General features: G+C 47.2%; 1 protein-coding gene across 8 annotated transcripts in view; it reads right to left on the bottom strand.

Annotated features, from left to right (window-relative positions):
• The window catches only part of sema6a (sema domain, transmembrane domain (TM), and cytoplasmic domain, (semaphorin) 6A), a 69,428-nt gene that overhangs the window by 19,846 nt on the left and 34,213 nt on the right, over positions 1–15,369 (bottom strand). For all 8 annotated transcript variants that reach the window (XM_013136917.3, XM_020052821.3, XM_029124669.2 and 5 more), the window contains 8 exons: positions 11,539–11,599; positions 10,908–10,970; positions 10,378–10,479; positions 6,766–6,856; positions 2,885–3,004; positions 2,369–2,457; positions 1,247–1,464; positions 413–544 (listed from right to left, as the gene is read on the bottom strand). In XM_013136917.3, the coding sequence (XP_012992371.1) occupies positions 413–544; positions 1,247–1,464; positions 2,369–2,457; positions 2,885–3,004; positions 6,766–6,856; positions 10,378–10,479; positions 10,908–10,970; positions 11,539–11,599 (876 nt within the window). The remainder of the gene's footprint in view (positions 1–412; positions 545–1,246; positions 1,465–2,368; positions 2,458–2,884; positions 3,005–6,765; positions 6,857–10,377; positions 10,480–10,907; positions 10,971–11,538; positions 11,600–15,369) is intronic.

Here is a 15,369-nt window from a genome sequence, read left to right as displayed (position 1 = left end):
AAATTGAATAAACGCAACGACGATTTCAGATCTCGTTAACACCTGACCCTGTTTCGCACAAACACATAATTTTATGCTAATCTCCCAGGGTGGTATCTTGCTGCTCTCAACTTCATCGGCAGCCATATGGGGAGAGACGTCGCTTACGATCCCACTCCGCAGACCTCTGTTTTAAACACTCGTTTCACCAGAGAAAAGGAGCCGCTCCTGGGCGGATAATTAGGAGCGCCGAGATGGAGATTGATCAGGCCGGTGCATTTGTAGAATGAGGCAGCCATCTGGAAAATGATCTCATGCTTCGTTAGCTGATATTGAGCTTCTTTCATGCTGACGGTGTGTGTGTGCACGCGTGGATCGGAGCACGTAGGTGCGGGACTATGCGGGGCAGGGGGGTGGTGGGTAATGTGCCTACCTTGGTTTTGGAACTTTCTCCTCCGGAACAGGTGTCCAGGTAGAATCCGGAGACTTCTGCTCTTTGAAACGTCCCGTGAAGGCATTGGCCACCTCGGCCATGTCATAGGCGCAGACGGCCGACCCGGGAATGCTGCGGAAACATTCCGGCCCCCAAGGAGGCCATTAATCAGTCCGATTCGTAGGATTCCTCCCTACATAGTGTAGCTCTGAATCACTAGTGTGACTCCCGGCTGTTTCTTAGAGGCATTTCAGCTGCCTTGGCACAGACAGGCGGCGTACAAGGGCAGGATTGTGACAGTGACAGAGCTGTTATTCTGTTAACCTCATGGCCCTGGCTGTAAATCTCAGTAATCAGCCGGCGTTGGCTATGTACTGAGCGAGAGGCCAACCAGGCTGCCAAGGCACTTGGTTAATGAATGACTAATAAATTCAGAAATTTCTACCTCGAGTCAAAATGGTTTCCCTCTCATTTCGCCCGCTAACAGACGTTCGTGCCCAGATCAAATTTCGCTTATAGGAATTCCAGGCTGCTTCATTGACTTTTAATGCCCATTAACCATGCTCAATTGCATTGTCACAAGCAATTGTCTTATCGCCTGAAAACCGCCATAAAATGGGAATTACAATATGTGGCCGCTCTACGGCTCCTTTGTAATTTCAATTTAGATAAAAACTCACGGCTTAAATTATTCTCCATTCCCAATATGAATTATGCAGCAGGAATAACACTACGTACCTGACAAAAGGCCACAAAACTATTGTGACAGTGAATTACACGCCGGGTGTGCCTGGGAAATGAATTTTCCTCGGTGCGGCTGCCGGCTAATCGTACCTGTTGTAAGGTGTGGAGAAAGTTGCCATGACGACGTCTCGCCCGTTGATGTGGATGACGTCCGTGACGGCCTGCAGGATGTTGAAGTAGAAGTGGGAATCTCCGGGGATGGAGCAGTTCAGCCTCGTCTTCAGGAAGGAGGTCCACTGTTTCTCCAGAACCCTCTGAGAGCCACCCCTGTCGTTCTTGCACACCCTGGCCACCCGGGGAAACACCACCTGAAGGACACATGACAGATTAGGTGTTTCAGATAAATCCACACACCTTTTGGCTGGCTGGTTTTCTTACTCTCCCAGCCACATAAAGAATGTAAAGCCTACTATTATCAATTATTGCAACCCGTAACCACGGTTCGTTTAGGAGAACATTTCAAATTCTAAAATGTTACTGATTATTTAATGAGCAACATTTCCTAATGTAAATCTAACTAATGTCTTTGTCAAAAATGTAGTTAATGAAGCAGAAAGCAACCCTTTTCAGCCCCTTCAACTGGCCACCAAATCGTGTGGCGTATTCCTCCACATGACTGTTGTATTGGTATGAGAAATAACCAGAGAACTTGGTATTCATCTGCAGTATCACACACGTCAGCAGGGACTCGCGTGAAAATCCCTTTTCCCCTGCTCCCGGTTCAATCAGAAATATATCATGTTTATATAATTAATTTTCATATCATGTTTTCCTTGTAGGTATTAAACCTTCTCCTACTGAAATGAGTGGATTAATTGAAACGTCTTTCATATATCCCCCTTGTTTAAAACCTTGAATGAAAAATACACTCAATTTCCTTTCCTCTCGTCCTCATCGGTCGCATTTCAGAGGAGAACTCTGAAACACTTTGAGGAAACGGCAAGCTTGAGCAACAGGTCAAACAATAGCACGAGAACAGTCAGGTAATACAAGTTCCAGACCTAGTATTTTCAACTATTTTTAGAACTACATCCCTTTTCTATATTATCAAGGGTTGACGATAGGTTGTTTTGATCTTCCTGACCACCCTCCCAGATACTTGATACACCCACTTCCTGTTTATTCCCCAAAGCACATCCTGTCTCCCCATTCAGAAGGAAGTAGCCTTAACTGAATTTACAGAAACTGGACAGACAGGCCCAGTCAGCTTACCTTTCCCATTGTGTTGTACTCCATTGCAATTTCCCGATAAAAAAAGTAGATGAAGTCTCCGTAGTCAACTGCCTGCACGAAATACGGCTCTGGGGAGGGGGGAAAAAAGGCGGTGCGTCATGACATAACCGATCAGAGACCCCATTTTACACCCAATACCTCAAGTATCAATCACAGTGTGCAATGAGCCACAGATAAAGCCCGGGGGCAGCTCGATCCATCGCCTCTATTAGGGGGGCTATTTAAATATGGAGGCTAATGTGTCTGCCCATTCTGCTTTGACAACCTGGACATGATGTGGTCGTTCCCAGGGGCTGCCAATTCCCAGAGAATAGAACTGCCGTGGGATTTGTTGTCAGACTGACAGCCTGAAATAAAGTGTGGTGCTGTAGCAAATCACCCCCCTGTTTTCACTCCAGCTTCGGTTTGTTTTCCAAACCATCGCCCGTTGTTGGCTGGGTGTACATCTTTACGTCTTCCAGCCATTAGACCTCTGATGGGGGATACCCCGCTCACCTTTTAGACACTTGGAGTCGTGTTTGACAGTGCGCAAAGTTGGGCTGTCTCCGAGGCTACGATAAATGACTGCATCGATCGCTAGGAAATCTGTTACTGTGGCGGAGTAGAGCTTTCCATCTGGAGAGAGAGAGAGTGAGAGAGAGAGAGAGAGGATAAGATGTCATGGGGTGAACAAGCAAACACACTCAGATATGCTGGTCTCTATGACTGAATCAACAAACATGTGCCACGACCACAACAAGAACAGTGGGTACACATTGTAGCCATGCTCATTTAAAACAAACAGAACAAACACGCACCCACACACGCACACACACACACAGACAAGTTTATATAGAAAATTGCATGCTCCCTTGCCCTAATCTTAACCCTAACCTTAACCTAACCCTAATCTTACCCTAACCCTAACATTAACCTCAGTAAAGTAACATTTATGCCTAAACTTTACCTAGATGTAATACCTAACCTTAACACTAAACTTAACCAGCAACGCCTGGGCCTTAAAGAAACCCCAATTCTAACTCTAAAATGAATTGTAAGTTTGACCCTAAACCTAAACACTGAGCCAGAAATTGACTTTTGCCTCATGGGGACAGGCAAAAGGTCCCCATGATTCTAATTTCTTCTGGTTTTGGTCCCCATGAGTAAAAATAGACCTAAAAAACACGCACACACACGCAAGCACACACACACACGCGCACACACAAACCGTACATGCAACGAGGATGATCTCAGCTCTTTCAGTTGAATGGTTTCATTGGAAACCTTTAACTACATAATTGAAAGGATAGCAGAGAACCCCTCGTGATTACTCAGAGATTCCCCCAATAACTGGTAATCTAAAGGCTCTGCCTTGGCTGTACACAGAAAAATAGGAAATCTCATAAATTGGTTCAAAGCAAATATCAATGAGACTGAATCACTTTAGCAGCTCCTCGGTCTGAGATGCTGTAAACCACGAACGGAAAGCTGACTCATTCGGGGCTTTCGTCTTTTTTATTTATTTTTAATCACAATTTTTTGGGAGAAGATTCCTTTTTTTTTGGTGCAAAACCACAATAGCTTCATGTGTTTCCAAACTAGCCACAATCCACATCTGCCAAGCAGCAGATTCCTCCCAGAAACACGGAACAAATGTGGCCCAGAGTTCAACAACAGACTGCTCCTTATTCGTGATACTCTGCTACTGTATCAATATCAAAATTGGCCTCAGAGAATTACAGTTTTTCCCGATTGCTTACAAGCATCAAACAATACAGAAATTACAGTAACAAAACTCTTCACACAGTCAGCAAAACAGAAGTGTATGCGAACCAAACTGTGAATAATTTCTCATTGCCTTCACACAAAATGGATTCAATGAACACATCCCCCAAAATCCATGAACTCTTTTCTCATTCAAACTCAACCACCTACAAAACAATATATTCACAGCACGTTTTCTCAAATGCTTACAAACTGTTCTCAAAATGGTTAAAAACACATTCAAAACAGAATGATGGCAACTGGTGTGCATTTCTGCAGTAACCAGATTGATATATAAAGTGAATTTTATATTGTTAAAACATTTTAATTATGTTAGAATATTTAGTCAATCCAAACACAGTTAATTGCAGTTTCAACTGAAAACCGACCCAAGTGTTGTACACTGTGCCCTTTCAGAGAAACGGTGAATGTGTGAAAGAACCCTGGTATCAATATATCCAGGTCAGATGTCTGTTCAATAACCAAACAGGGTATTTACACATTTACACATAATGTAAAGTACTGTAATACTATGGATTTACTGTTTTTTAGAGAGTAATGGAGACGGAAGGCAGTCAAACTGCACATAAATTCATCTTTATGGATGAAGCTGGATTCAACATGGCAAAAACACACTGCAGGGGAAGAAATGTGATTGGATAGAGAGCCACCATGGATGTCCCAGGCCAGAGAGGATCTAACATCACAATGTGTGCAGCACTGTCCAATGATGGTTTGCTGTTACACAAACCACTCATTGGCCCCTACGATACACAGAGGCTAGTGATTATACTATAATACAATTATACTTGTTGATGTTTGTATGTTTTTGTTGCAGTGCCAAATCCTGCAGTGCCAGACGTGTCCCCCTGCTTAAGCCAGTACATGTCCAGGCCCGTCTGAGGTTTGGATGGGAGCATTTGGATGGTCCAGAAGAGGATTGGGAGAATGTCATATGGTCAGATGAAACCAAAATATAACTTTTTGGTAAAAACTCAACTTGTCGTGTTTGGAGGAGAAAGAATGCTGAGTTGCATCCAAAGAACACCATACCTACTGTGAAGCATGGGGGTGGAAACATCATGCTTTGGGGCTGTTTTTCTGCAAAGGGACCAGGACGACTGATCCATGTAAAGGAAAGAATGAATGGGGCCATGTATTGTGAGATTTTTAGTGAAAACCTCTTTCCACCAGCAAGGGCATTGAAGATGAAACGTGGCTGGGTCTTTCAGCATGACAATGATCCCAAACACACCGCCCGGGCAATGAATGAGTGGCTTCGTAAGAAGCATTTCAAGGTCCTGGAGTGGCCTAGCCAGTCACCAGATCTCAACCCCAAAGAAAATCTTTGGAGGGAGTTGAAAGTCTGTGTTGCCCAGCGACAGCCCCAAAACATCACTGCTCTAGAGGAGATCTGCATGGTGGAATGGGCCAAAATACCAGCAACATTGTGTGAAAACCTTGTGAAGACTTACAGAAAACGTTTGACCTCTGTCATTGCCAAAAAAGGGTATATAACAAAGTATTGAGATTAACTTTTGTTATTGACCAAATTCTTATTTTCCACCATAATTTACCAATAAATTCATAAAAATTCCTACAATGTGATTTTCTGGATTTCTTTCCTCATTTTGTCTCTCATGGTTAAAGTGTACCTATGATAAAAATTACAGGCCTCTCTCATCTTTTTAAGTGGGAGAACTTGCACAATTGGTGGCTGACTAAATACTTTTTTGCCCCGCTGTACTTTAGTACAGTCATTAAAGTGAGGTGTTTTTCTTATTCTATGATCAAATACTGATTCATGTGAAAAATAATTAAAAAAAACCTACAAGATAAAACTCTGTCATTTATGTAATGATCCTTGTTGTTAGTGTTTTTTAGGTCAGTGTGTTTTGAGTGTTTCTGATTGAGAATTGTTGCCAGTTTTGTAGTGGAACAAGCTTGTTTTGAAGTGTATGAAGTGTTTTGGTGTAAGAAGTGTTTTGGTTGGTTTAGTGAGTTTTGGTGGTGATGCATGTTTTGCACTGATGCATGTTGGTAATGCACATTTTGTGAAGAGTTTTGTTATTGTGGTTTCATCACTGACCGATGCTTATAAGCAATCGAGAAAAACTGTAGAAGCATTCTATCATTATAGATGCATCCTAATTTTCAAATCGAGAATTTTGAGTTTTCAATTAACCTAACATTTAATTAATAAAAAGAACAACTGGCTATATTGTGTAAATGTACATGTGTACAAATATGCATCTATTTAACAATTCTTTGTTGTTGTTGTATTGATTAGAACAGTGGTTCACTAACAGGGGTCAGGCCTCCTGGGGCTGCTTGTACCATTTACAGGGGGTACTTGAGAAGACTCATGAGTCCATAAGCTTTCTGGTGAAATGCACATCCGGGGGCACTTCAGAGGTATTCAGTGCAGGCCAGAATTCAGTAAAAAAAAAGTTTGGGAACCACTGGAACAGGATATGATGAACTTTAGACACACAGTTCTACTGTATAGAAAATACCCAGTATAAAACACATTGCTGTGGTAATGCAAGCTTCTCCGGGCTAAAGGCTAATCTGTACTTTCCCAAACCACATTCACATTCCAGTAACATATTGCTGATGGGTGTCCCTCTCACCCGCAAAAAGGGCAACATTGGAATGTTTGGAGTCGTAGGGGCAACGAGCCATCCCGCTGATCTCCTCCCCAACCGCATCCAAGGTGTCCATCTGCGGAGAGACGTCAGAGGTCAGTGGGGAAATATCCGTTGTACAGTCACCCTATCTTATTCCCCCAACCCCACTCGACTATTCCAACCTCACCCATCCTATCCCAACACCATCCATCCTATCCCAACCCCACCTGGCTATTCCAGCCCCATCAATCCTATCCTAACCACACCCATCCTATCCCAACCCCACCCGGCTATTCCAGCCCCATCAATCCTATCCTAACCACACCCATCCTATCCCAACCCCATCCATCCAACAGTATCCCAACCCCACCTAAACTGTACTTACTCCACCCACACATACTAACCATTCCTATCCTAATCCCATGCTCTATCCTAATCCCACCCATACTATCCTAATCCCACCCTCTATCCTAATCCCACCCATACTATCCTAATCCCATCCTCTATCCTAATCCCACCCATACTATCCTAATCCCATCCTCTATCCTAATCCCACCCATACTATCCTAATCCCACCCTCTATCCTAATCCCACCCATACTATCCTAATCCCATCCTCTATCCTAATCCCACCCATACTATCCTAATCCCATCCTCTATCCTAATCCCACCCATACTATCCTAATCCCATCCTCTATCCTAATCCCACCCATACTATCCTAATCCCACCCTCTATCCTAATCCCACCCATACTATCCTAATCCCATCCTCTATCCTAACCACACCCATTCCAACCCCGTCCTCATTGGATAATGTGTTGAATGTCACCATATTTAACCCAGGAGTGGGGCTCCAGAGTCTGAGGGTCATATTGGGTGAAAGGTAAGGCTCATCCCAATGGCTGGGGTCAAGATTGCTGTGAGCTGACATCGTTACATAGAGCTGTTTTTTTCGCCTCTTTCGACAAAGACTGCAGCTTGCCAAAAAGGCTTACGCCGCCTTTCTGGTCTCTAAACAGGTCATTTTGTTTTCTATTCCTGTCTCGGAGGAAACAGCTATCATCTGCCCACTAAAAAGGTCGCACACACTCACTGAGTGCTGAAATCGCTTCCAGAGGAATAGTCAAAGTTGATTTGGCAGTGAAAATTACTTGTGACCTTACTTTATGAAAACCAACAGCAGCAGTTGATTTTTCTCTCCCGCCGCTATCAGGACAAGAATAATTGTATAAACAGAGACCCGTTTAAAAGACACGCACTTTCAAGACAGGAAATGCAATTACATTATTTTTCTATTTGCCGCTAAGGCGTGGCTAGTCTGAGGGCAGTCGTTTCAAACGTGCCACTGCGTGTGTTGACAGACTGGCGTAGCGCAACCAGTTCTCTGGGTTCTGTCGCGAGAAGCGCCAGTGGAGGGAGGGAGGTCCCACTCTTGCCTGTTTAATTTCACTGTAGCAATGACCTTTGTCCACCGTGGGCTTGGCTTTCTGACAGTGATCTATTCCTGCCATTTGAAAAGGAGGAGGAGCCTCCCGGCAATCGGGAGATATATGAGGTCAAGTCACCATCAAACAGCAAGAAGAAAAAGGAATAACCAATTATGTCGTTTCTCGCGAAGACATTGCACTGCCTTTCACAAACAATCCATACACCAGAAGCTAAACATAACCCTGAAGACGTAAATTAATTCATTAGCACAGTGGTTAAGGCCCTATATGCTAATTAATAATACAAATAGAAAATAAAGACTGCTCTACCATAGCCACCAGGAGCCTTATAATTGGTTGCCTCCACCGTGGAAAAGGCCTTGTGCGTCGTTTCAACATCATGCCTTTGTTGTTATCACACAGTGTTTACTGCCACTGTGGGAAATCAGGGTGTACATATATTCAGGGCACTGACTCTCTTACTGAGACAGTCATGCTTCACTTGTCGGCTGCCTGTCGTGCTGGTGCCAGGTTAGGGCAATGGTGTTGGGACAGGGGCCACGGTAGGGGTTGGGACAGGGACCACGGTAGGGGTTGAGACAGGGGCCATGGTAGGGGTTGAGACAGGGGCCACGGTAGGGGTTGAGACAGGGGCCATGGTAGGGGTTGAGACAGGGGCCATGGTAGGGGTTGAGACAGGGGCCACGGTAGACAGGGGCCACGGTTGGGATTGAGACAGGGGCCATGGTAGGGATTGGAACAGGGGCCACGGTAGGGGTTGGGACAGGGGTCACGGTAGGGGTTGAGACAGGGGCCATGGTAGGGATTGGAACAGGGGCCACGGTAGGGGTTGGGACAGGGGTCACGGTAGGGGTTGACACAGGGGTCACGGTAGGGGTTGAGACAGGGGCCATGGTAGGGATTGGAACAGGGGCCACGGTAGGGGTTGGGACAGGGGCCATGGTAGGGATTGGAACAGGGGCCACGGTAGGGGTTGGGACAGGGGCCACGGTAGGGGCTGGGACAGGGGCAACTACTGTGGCTGTAGTAGGGACAGGAACAGAGGATGGGTCAGGTTTCCAGGATAAAGACTGGGGTGGTCCCCGGCAGCAGGTGTTGTAATATATCAGGCAGCCGAGGGAGGGAGGCTCTGTAACACACGACGAGCTGGGCGGAGGCTCAGGGGAGCGACCCACGGCTGCCAAGGTGCCCGTCTGAGCAGCCCGGGTACACAAGTGGTGGTGTCGACACAGGAGCTGGCTAACAGGCGGGCCCTCGGGAGGTGGGAAAGGGAGCGGCAAGGGGTGTGAGCGAGAGGGGACGGGGATGGGGGGTTGGTGGAGTGTAGCTGCTGTCGTTTGTACAGCGCTCCCGCCTCCCCGTGGCTCTGATTAATGCGGTATGAGGTTGGCCCCGAAACAGAAGCTCTTTTCAGGCCTGTCAGCCCGGCGAGATGGAGAGTTAGACCGCGGCCAAGGTGGATGCTTGCATGCACACACATTCTGGTTCCCCCTGGACCAGAACCATGACGGCCTATCCTGGAACCGGCCAGCCGGCGGAGCCTGACAACGGCCAACAGCCACGGCGGCCTGTGCATTTCACCGTCACGTTCTACGCACTTTAACAGGGGCACTGGTCACGTTACGGGTATCATTATTCTGTTGACAATATAACCCCAATAACAGTTAAAAGTGTGCGAAATGGGAAGCAGGGGGACACCAAAACTAACTGTGCCCACAGAATGTGCACCTCAAATTCTAAATTCTCGGAACAATGTTAGATCGAGAAAACAACCCCATTTTCAGTTAGATAGCTTAATAAGACGACCCTCTTCTCTAAAGTCACTACGATCCCAGGGGGTAATTATTCAAAGCCGAAGCCAAAGCAATCTTGAAACTATTCCAGAAATGCCTTGACAACCCAAGGCGGTGGTCTGCCTTGATTAGGCTATCATCACCGCTGGGCCTCCATGCTGGAGAAGGTCTCCCTGCTTTTTAATCAAGCGTGTCGGACTACACCTGGCTGAAATGATACATCTGACCGTGGGCTTTTGGAAGTAATCTATCAATGTCCTTCCCTCCACACCTTCTCCTCCTTTATTATTGTAGCCGTGTGGGTGAAACACAGTGCATTGTTTTTGTAGCACCCTGGTAGCAGGTGAAGCGTGGCCATAGAGCAGTGCAGCTGTACCTTGTAAGTTCGACAGGAGGGGTTGAAAGCATTTGTTCCGCACACAAACAAGGTGTCATCGTTTTGCTGCAGGAGGACCTTGATGAAATTGTGGCATTCATCCTTGGGGCAAGAAGAAAAGGGAGGGGGGGGGGGGGTTCCATGTGTGACTGATACATTTTTGTCCTAAATAGAAACTAGTGAAAAAACGGAATTGACAGCTACATTAAAAAATAATTATGATGTTAACTGACTAGATTGTGTTCCTGAAATGACAACTATAACTACAGTATAGTCTTTGAATATGGAATGTACAGAGAATGCACAGAAAACATAGCCAAGCAAAATAAATTACACATTAAAGCAATAATTTTTTGGGTGTCATGTTTCATGCCATAAGAAAACATTTAAATATGACTACTGACACTGTGTTCAAAGCCAGACGTGAGACAGTGAGGCATTCTGAGATTGCTAAATTGCTTTAAACAAATATGCACAACCATCTTCCGGTTAAGGTCTGCCAGGAAAATAAGTGACCATTCTCATTGTACCTTGTGCTTCCCCTTCATCCGACACGTGTCCACGTCTGCCTGCCTGGACTTCCAGGTCAATTTCTGTGGAGAGGAAATCGATGGTGACTCAATGGAGCTCTGCTCAGTTACCCTGGTGATCATTCCTCAAGAAAGACAAGAGAGGGTGACGCGCCCGGGGGCATCGCACGATTGGCTGCGCCCCGAATCTGCATCCCGGGGGGGTCACAGCGGGGCGGACAGTCACCCACAGACACCGCGCCCTCTACGTAGCTGCTCTGCCTCCATGTTTGGAGTCCGACCCGTGATTAGACACTTGTGCCAAATTCGCCCTAAGTGATCAATCTGCCTGTCCGTGCCCCCTTGATCCAGCCTGCTCCCGTTATTCTCCCCAGCTACGGTAAAACCCCCGGAACCCTGATTAGGTGAGTGGTTCCGGGGGGGAGGATAGAGGTGTTACACATGTACATCAATCTCTGGTTTCCTCCCCCTGGTCCGTCCGGCTAAACCAGGGACGATGAATGGGGTTCGCCGGCGCCTGATAAGATAATGTGCTTAGCAGGGTCAAACCGGACGGCCGCTGGCGCAGGGCTTGACATGGCGGCCCGACAGGTAACGAGGCCAATATGTACTACAGAAAAGAAACACTCACCTTGCTGAAATATATCTCTTCGGAGTAGGGGGTGTCTGTGTCCACGGTGTATATATGATCCCTGAAACAGGAGATGGAAAGACACTCAACAAAAACAACAATTTGACCATTCCCCTGCCTCGACCATCCGTTCCGATCCGCCAGCCCCCGCCCCCCCCACCCCACCCCACCGAATCTGAAACTGGACGTCTTTGTCTAAACTTTGTTCAAACTGGGGGAAAAAAACACAAAGGGGCTATTTGCTCTGTCAGACAGAAACAGTCAACAAAGGCTTAGAGTGCTGCCACCGCCGCCCAGACAAAGGCCCCTTTGTTCCTGTGAAAGGTCTGCGGTGGGGAGTGCCAAGTCACTCTATGCTGTTCAGGTCAATTAAGCATAGTGTTCAGCCTCAGGAAATCTATACTAACACTCATTAAAGCTCAGACAAGACCTGTGTGTTTCACTGGAAATAGAGGCCTTCATCCCCCGCATGTGGAACACATAAACTCAGGGGTTAACTACCTTTCAGCCGGAATGTGTCGTCGGGTCACGGAGAGAGGGCCCCGGGAAACGGACTGGCACGCTTGTGTGCGAGGAGCGAAAGGTGACCGCGCTCAATGCCGTAACCACTTCTGAGGTTCATTTGTTTCGGGGGGCAGACCGTGTGCGGATGTGGTTTCAATCAGGGTGTAACAGAGGTTGTCTGACTTGGGCTTTAATTATTACTCCCAACCTCCACCAAGGCGTGCTCTCTCTCATTAACAGAATTTAATAAAGTCTAGAGGAACGGCAACTCTGAAATGAATCTACTTATATAGGTTTCCTGGGGTTCCGCACATCTCCTAGAGGATTAGACCTGTCTAAGTTATGTTATCAGAGTTGTGGCCTAAATTGAATAATTAATCTAGAAAGCGTAACATATCGAGATGCTCCGCCCTCCAGTTCTCTAATCTGCACTGGCGAAATAATTGCACTGCACAGCTGCGACCAAAATGAGATTCAAGCTTTGGCCACAGACATCCTTGTCAAAGTGTTTTTCATTAGGACTCTCTGGATTCTCTCTTGGACACATGCTTCGCCTAATTGATCCGCACTGGAGACATTTTTCAAAACTCAATATTTTCAATAACCCCCCCGCCCCCCCCCGTTGATGTGCGCATCAGTCAAAGCAGAGCCAGCGCAGCTCCAGCAGAGATAAGAGCCAGGCCATTCGTCATCCAAACATCCTGGTAGGACAATGCGGGGGCTGTCTCTGTGTCAACACCAGCAGTCAAAGACTGTCTGCACCTGGGCTTGTGTCAGAGCAAATCCCCATTAGTTTCCTGCTGGCCTCCATTCCTCTACTCTAACGCGAATCGCTAGTCCGTGGGAGAGCTCTTAAATATACAGCGGGCGGGCCAGGCCGCCTCTCATCACGACGGCCCTCTATGGGGCACCACAACTTCTAAGAGACATCTTGAAACTACCGGCGGAGAGTACCGCTTACACTGCCTCGAACAAACACGGGGTCCAGGGTGAGAACAAACAAGACACCGCGTGCTTGAAGATCTCCGGGCTGATAGCAAGCAGATGGGAAATGCGGTGAAGGCAGTCAAAATAGCCTGATGGCAAACCGAATGGGGCGCGCAGTGCGTGATTCACTCAGAAGCTCAAAATGCTTCGACCTTAAATGGATCTCCCACGGGCAGGTTTAGCATGTAAAGTGCAGCGGACCAAAACTGTGCGAGGCTTTCCTTCTGAGACGGATTCAACGCGGAGTTTCCACGCTGCGCACCGCCCCGAAACGGCGGGGGGGGGGGGAATTGGAGGTGGACGGAAGGTATGTAAATATCTGCACAGCTCAAAGCAAGTGAACTTTGGTGGGTCGGGGGGGGGGGGGGGGGGCAGAGGAAGACTTGGACATCCAGCTATGAAAACAGAGGGTCTTTGTACTGGGGAATGTGGTTTTCATAACACCCCACTTCTTCTGGGGCGACTGCGGTCCATCTGGTGGCCCTTTGTGAAACAATCTCGAGCTCGGACGGCAGAAAGGGGGCCACGATTAGTATGCATCCCACACCTATCGCCTCCGACTGGGACCCCCCCCCCCACACACACATACTCCTCCCTCTTCATAACTAGATCATGTGCATTGTACATTGTCGCTCACATCCCACACAACGGAATGGGAGGGCAGCGAGGCAGAATGGGCACCATTAAAGGGAGGGGGACCTCAAAGAGGAGCCTTGCCGAGTCGTTTCTGGCTGTCCTTTTGGCCAAGTCTCATTTCCATTTTGTACCAGCAGTACACTGCGTTGGGCAAAATGACAGGCTCGTTCTGAGAGGCAGAGGAAGTGTAATCCGTGCCATTAGTGGGCTTTAACAGGATTTGACGGCGACTGGAATAATTGAGACCCAAGTGCCTCCAGCAGGGCGGCCCAGAGAGAACCGAGGGGGCATGGTCATGTGCATGAACCGCTCTCAAAATGGCAGTCTGTCCCGCTCGCAGTCTGTCTCGCTCCCTGCCCGTCCCATTCCAGGCACGTCCCATTCCCTGCCCGTCCCATTCCAGGCACGTCCCATTCCCCGCACGTCCCATTCCCTGCCCGTCCCATTCCTGGCCCGTCCCATTCCCTGCCCATCCCATTCCTGGCCAGTCCCATTCCCGGCCTGTCCCATTCCCCACCTGTCCCATTCCCGGGCTGTCTCATTTCCATGGTTAGCTGGAATGGCGACCATTCTCTGCTTGGAGAGTAACCTGAACCTGCCCCGTAGCCTCTGGCTGCTACCTACCGGCAGGCTAGCAATGGCCAGCGCACTGTCCCAGCGAGCCGACACTAAAACAGAGCTTAAGTCCAGGCTAAGCCTCAGCGTGTCCTCAACCTCTGATCACAGTGTCGGCTCCTGACAGGTCGAGCAAACACACACTCACAAAGGGCAGTGCCGCCGGATCAAACTCAACATACAGCAGGGAGCAGGCCTGGGACAGCCCTAACATGCTGAGAGCGAGCTGGGCGCAGAAAGAGACAGATTGCCCCACGAGCATTGAAAACGTGTTGAAAACGTCCCGTTCGAAATCATGACGTTACTGTTGTATGCCGACTGAAAATATGCAAACGCGGTACAGCAGAAAATCCGGGGGTGATATTACAGCCGAATCAAACTTCTATTGTTCATCATCTGGGGTTGATGCAGGCCTGTTATTAAACTACTGTATGTAGACTGAGAAGATATTACCGTGTAAATGATATGGGTGATCATCCTCAATAAAATACCCTCAACTGATAAATCACGGACTCTAAGCAGTAATACTGTAATATCCAGACATGTAGATAATGTCCTTAATGTAATGAAATTCAGAAGTGTGCAGAATATTAAATGAATCAACAACGCACATTAACTGAATGCATGATTAACAAAGCATATTCAAGCTTGGCAAAATAATTCACAAATTAGATGCCACAAGTGACAAAAAAGAATGACCTAATCAAGAGAAATTACAGCTACAAAAAACAAATGACAGGAATTATGGCATCTGTTGAAGCTCCAGCCTTGCCAAAGATAAAGATTTATTTTTTATTAAGCCACTTTTATCTGTTTACAGTTTTGTCAGTGGATATGTTTGTTTGTCCTGCTGCTAAAAGAGCTTGTGTTGTTATTGCCAGCATTACACCGGAGCCAAAATGATTTAGAACATTCAGAAAACAGACCAAAATGGAGTTTGCTTTTGGACACCATTTCCACTGACCATCTGCAGCTACTAGGAGATGACTGGACCTGGGGGGCGGGGAACCACGTGACATCATGACAGACACCACAACAGACTATGCATTTCATTGGGTTAGGACTTTTAAGTGTGCAATCATGGAAAGA

This window comes from Esox lucius, chromosome 13, assembly GCF_011004845.1.
Source record: "Esox lucius isolate fEsoLuc1 chromosome 13, fEsoLuc1.pri, whole genome shotgun sequence".
In the NCBI taxonomy this organism is placed as follows: domain Eukaryota; kingdom Metazoa; phylum Chordata; class Actinopteri; order Esociformes; family Esocidae; genus Esox; species Esox lucius.
The sequence above is the reverse complement of the archived record's forward strand: the minus strand, read 5'-3'. Positions and strand labels throughout refer to the sequence as shown.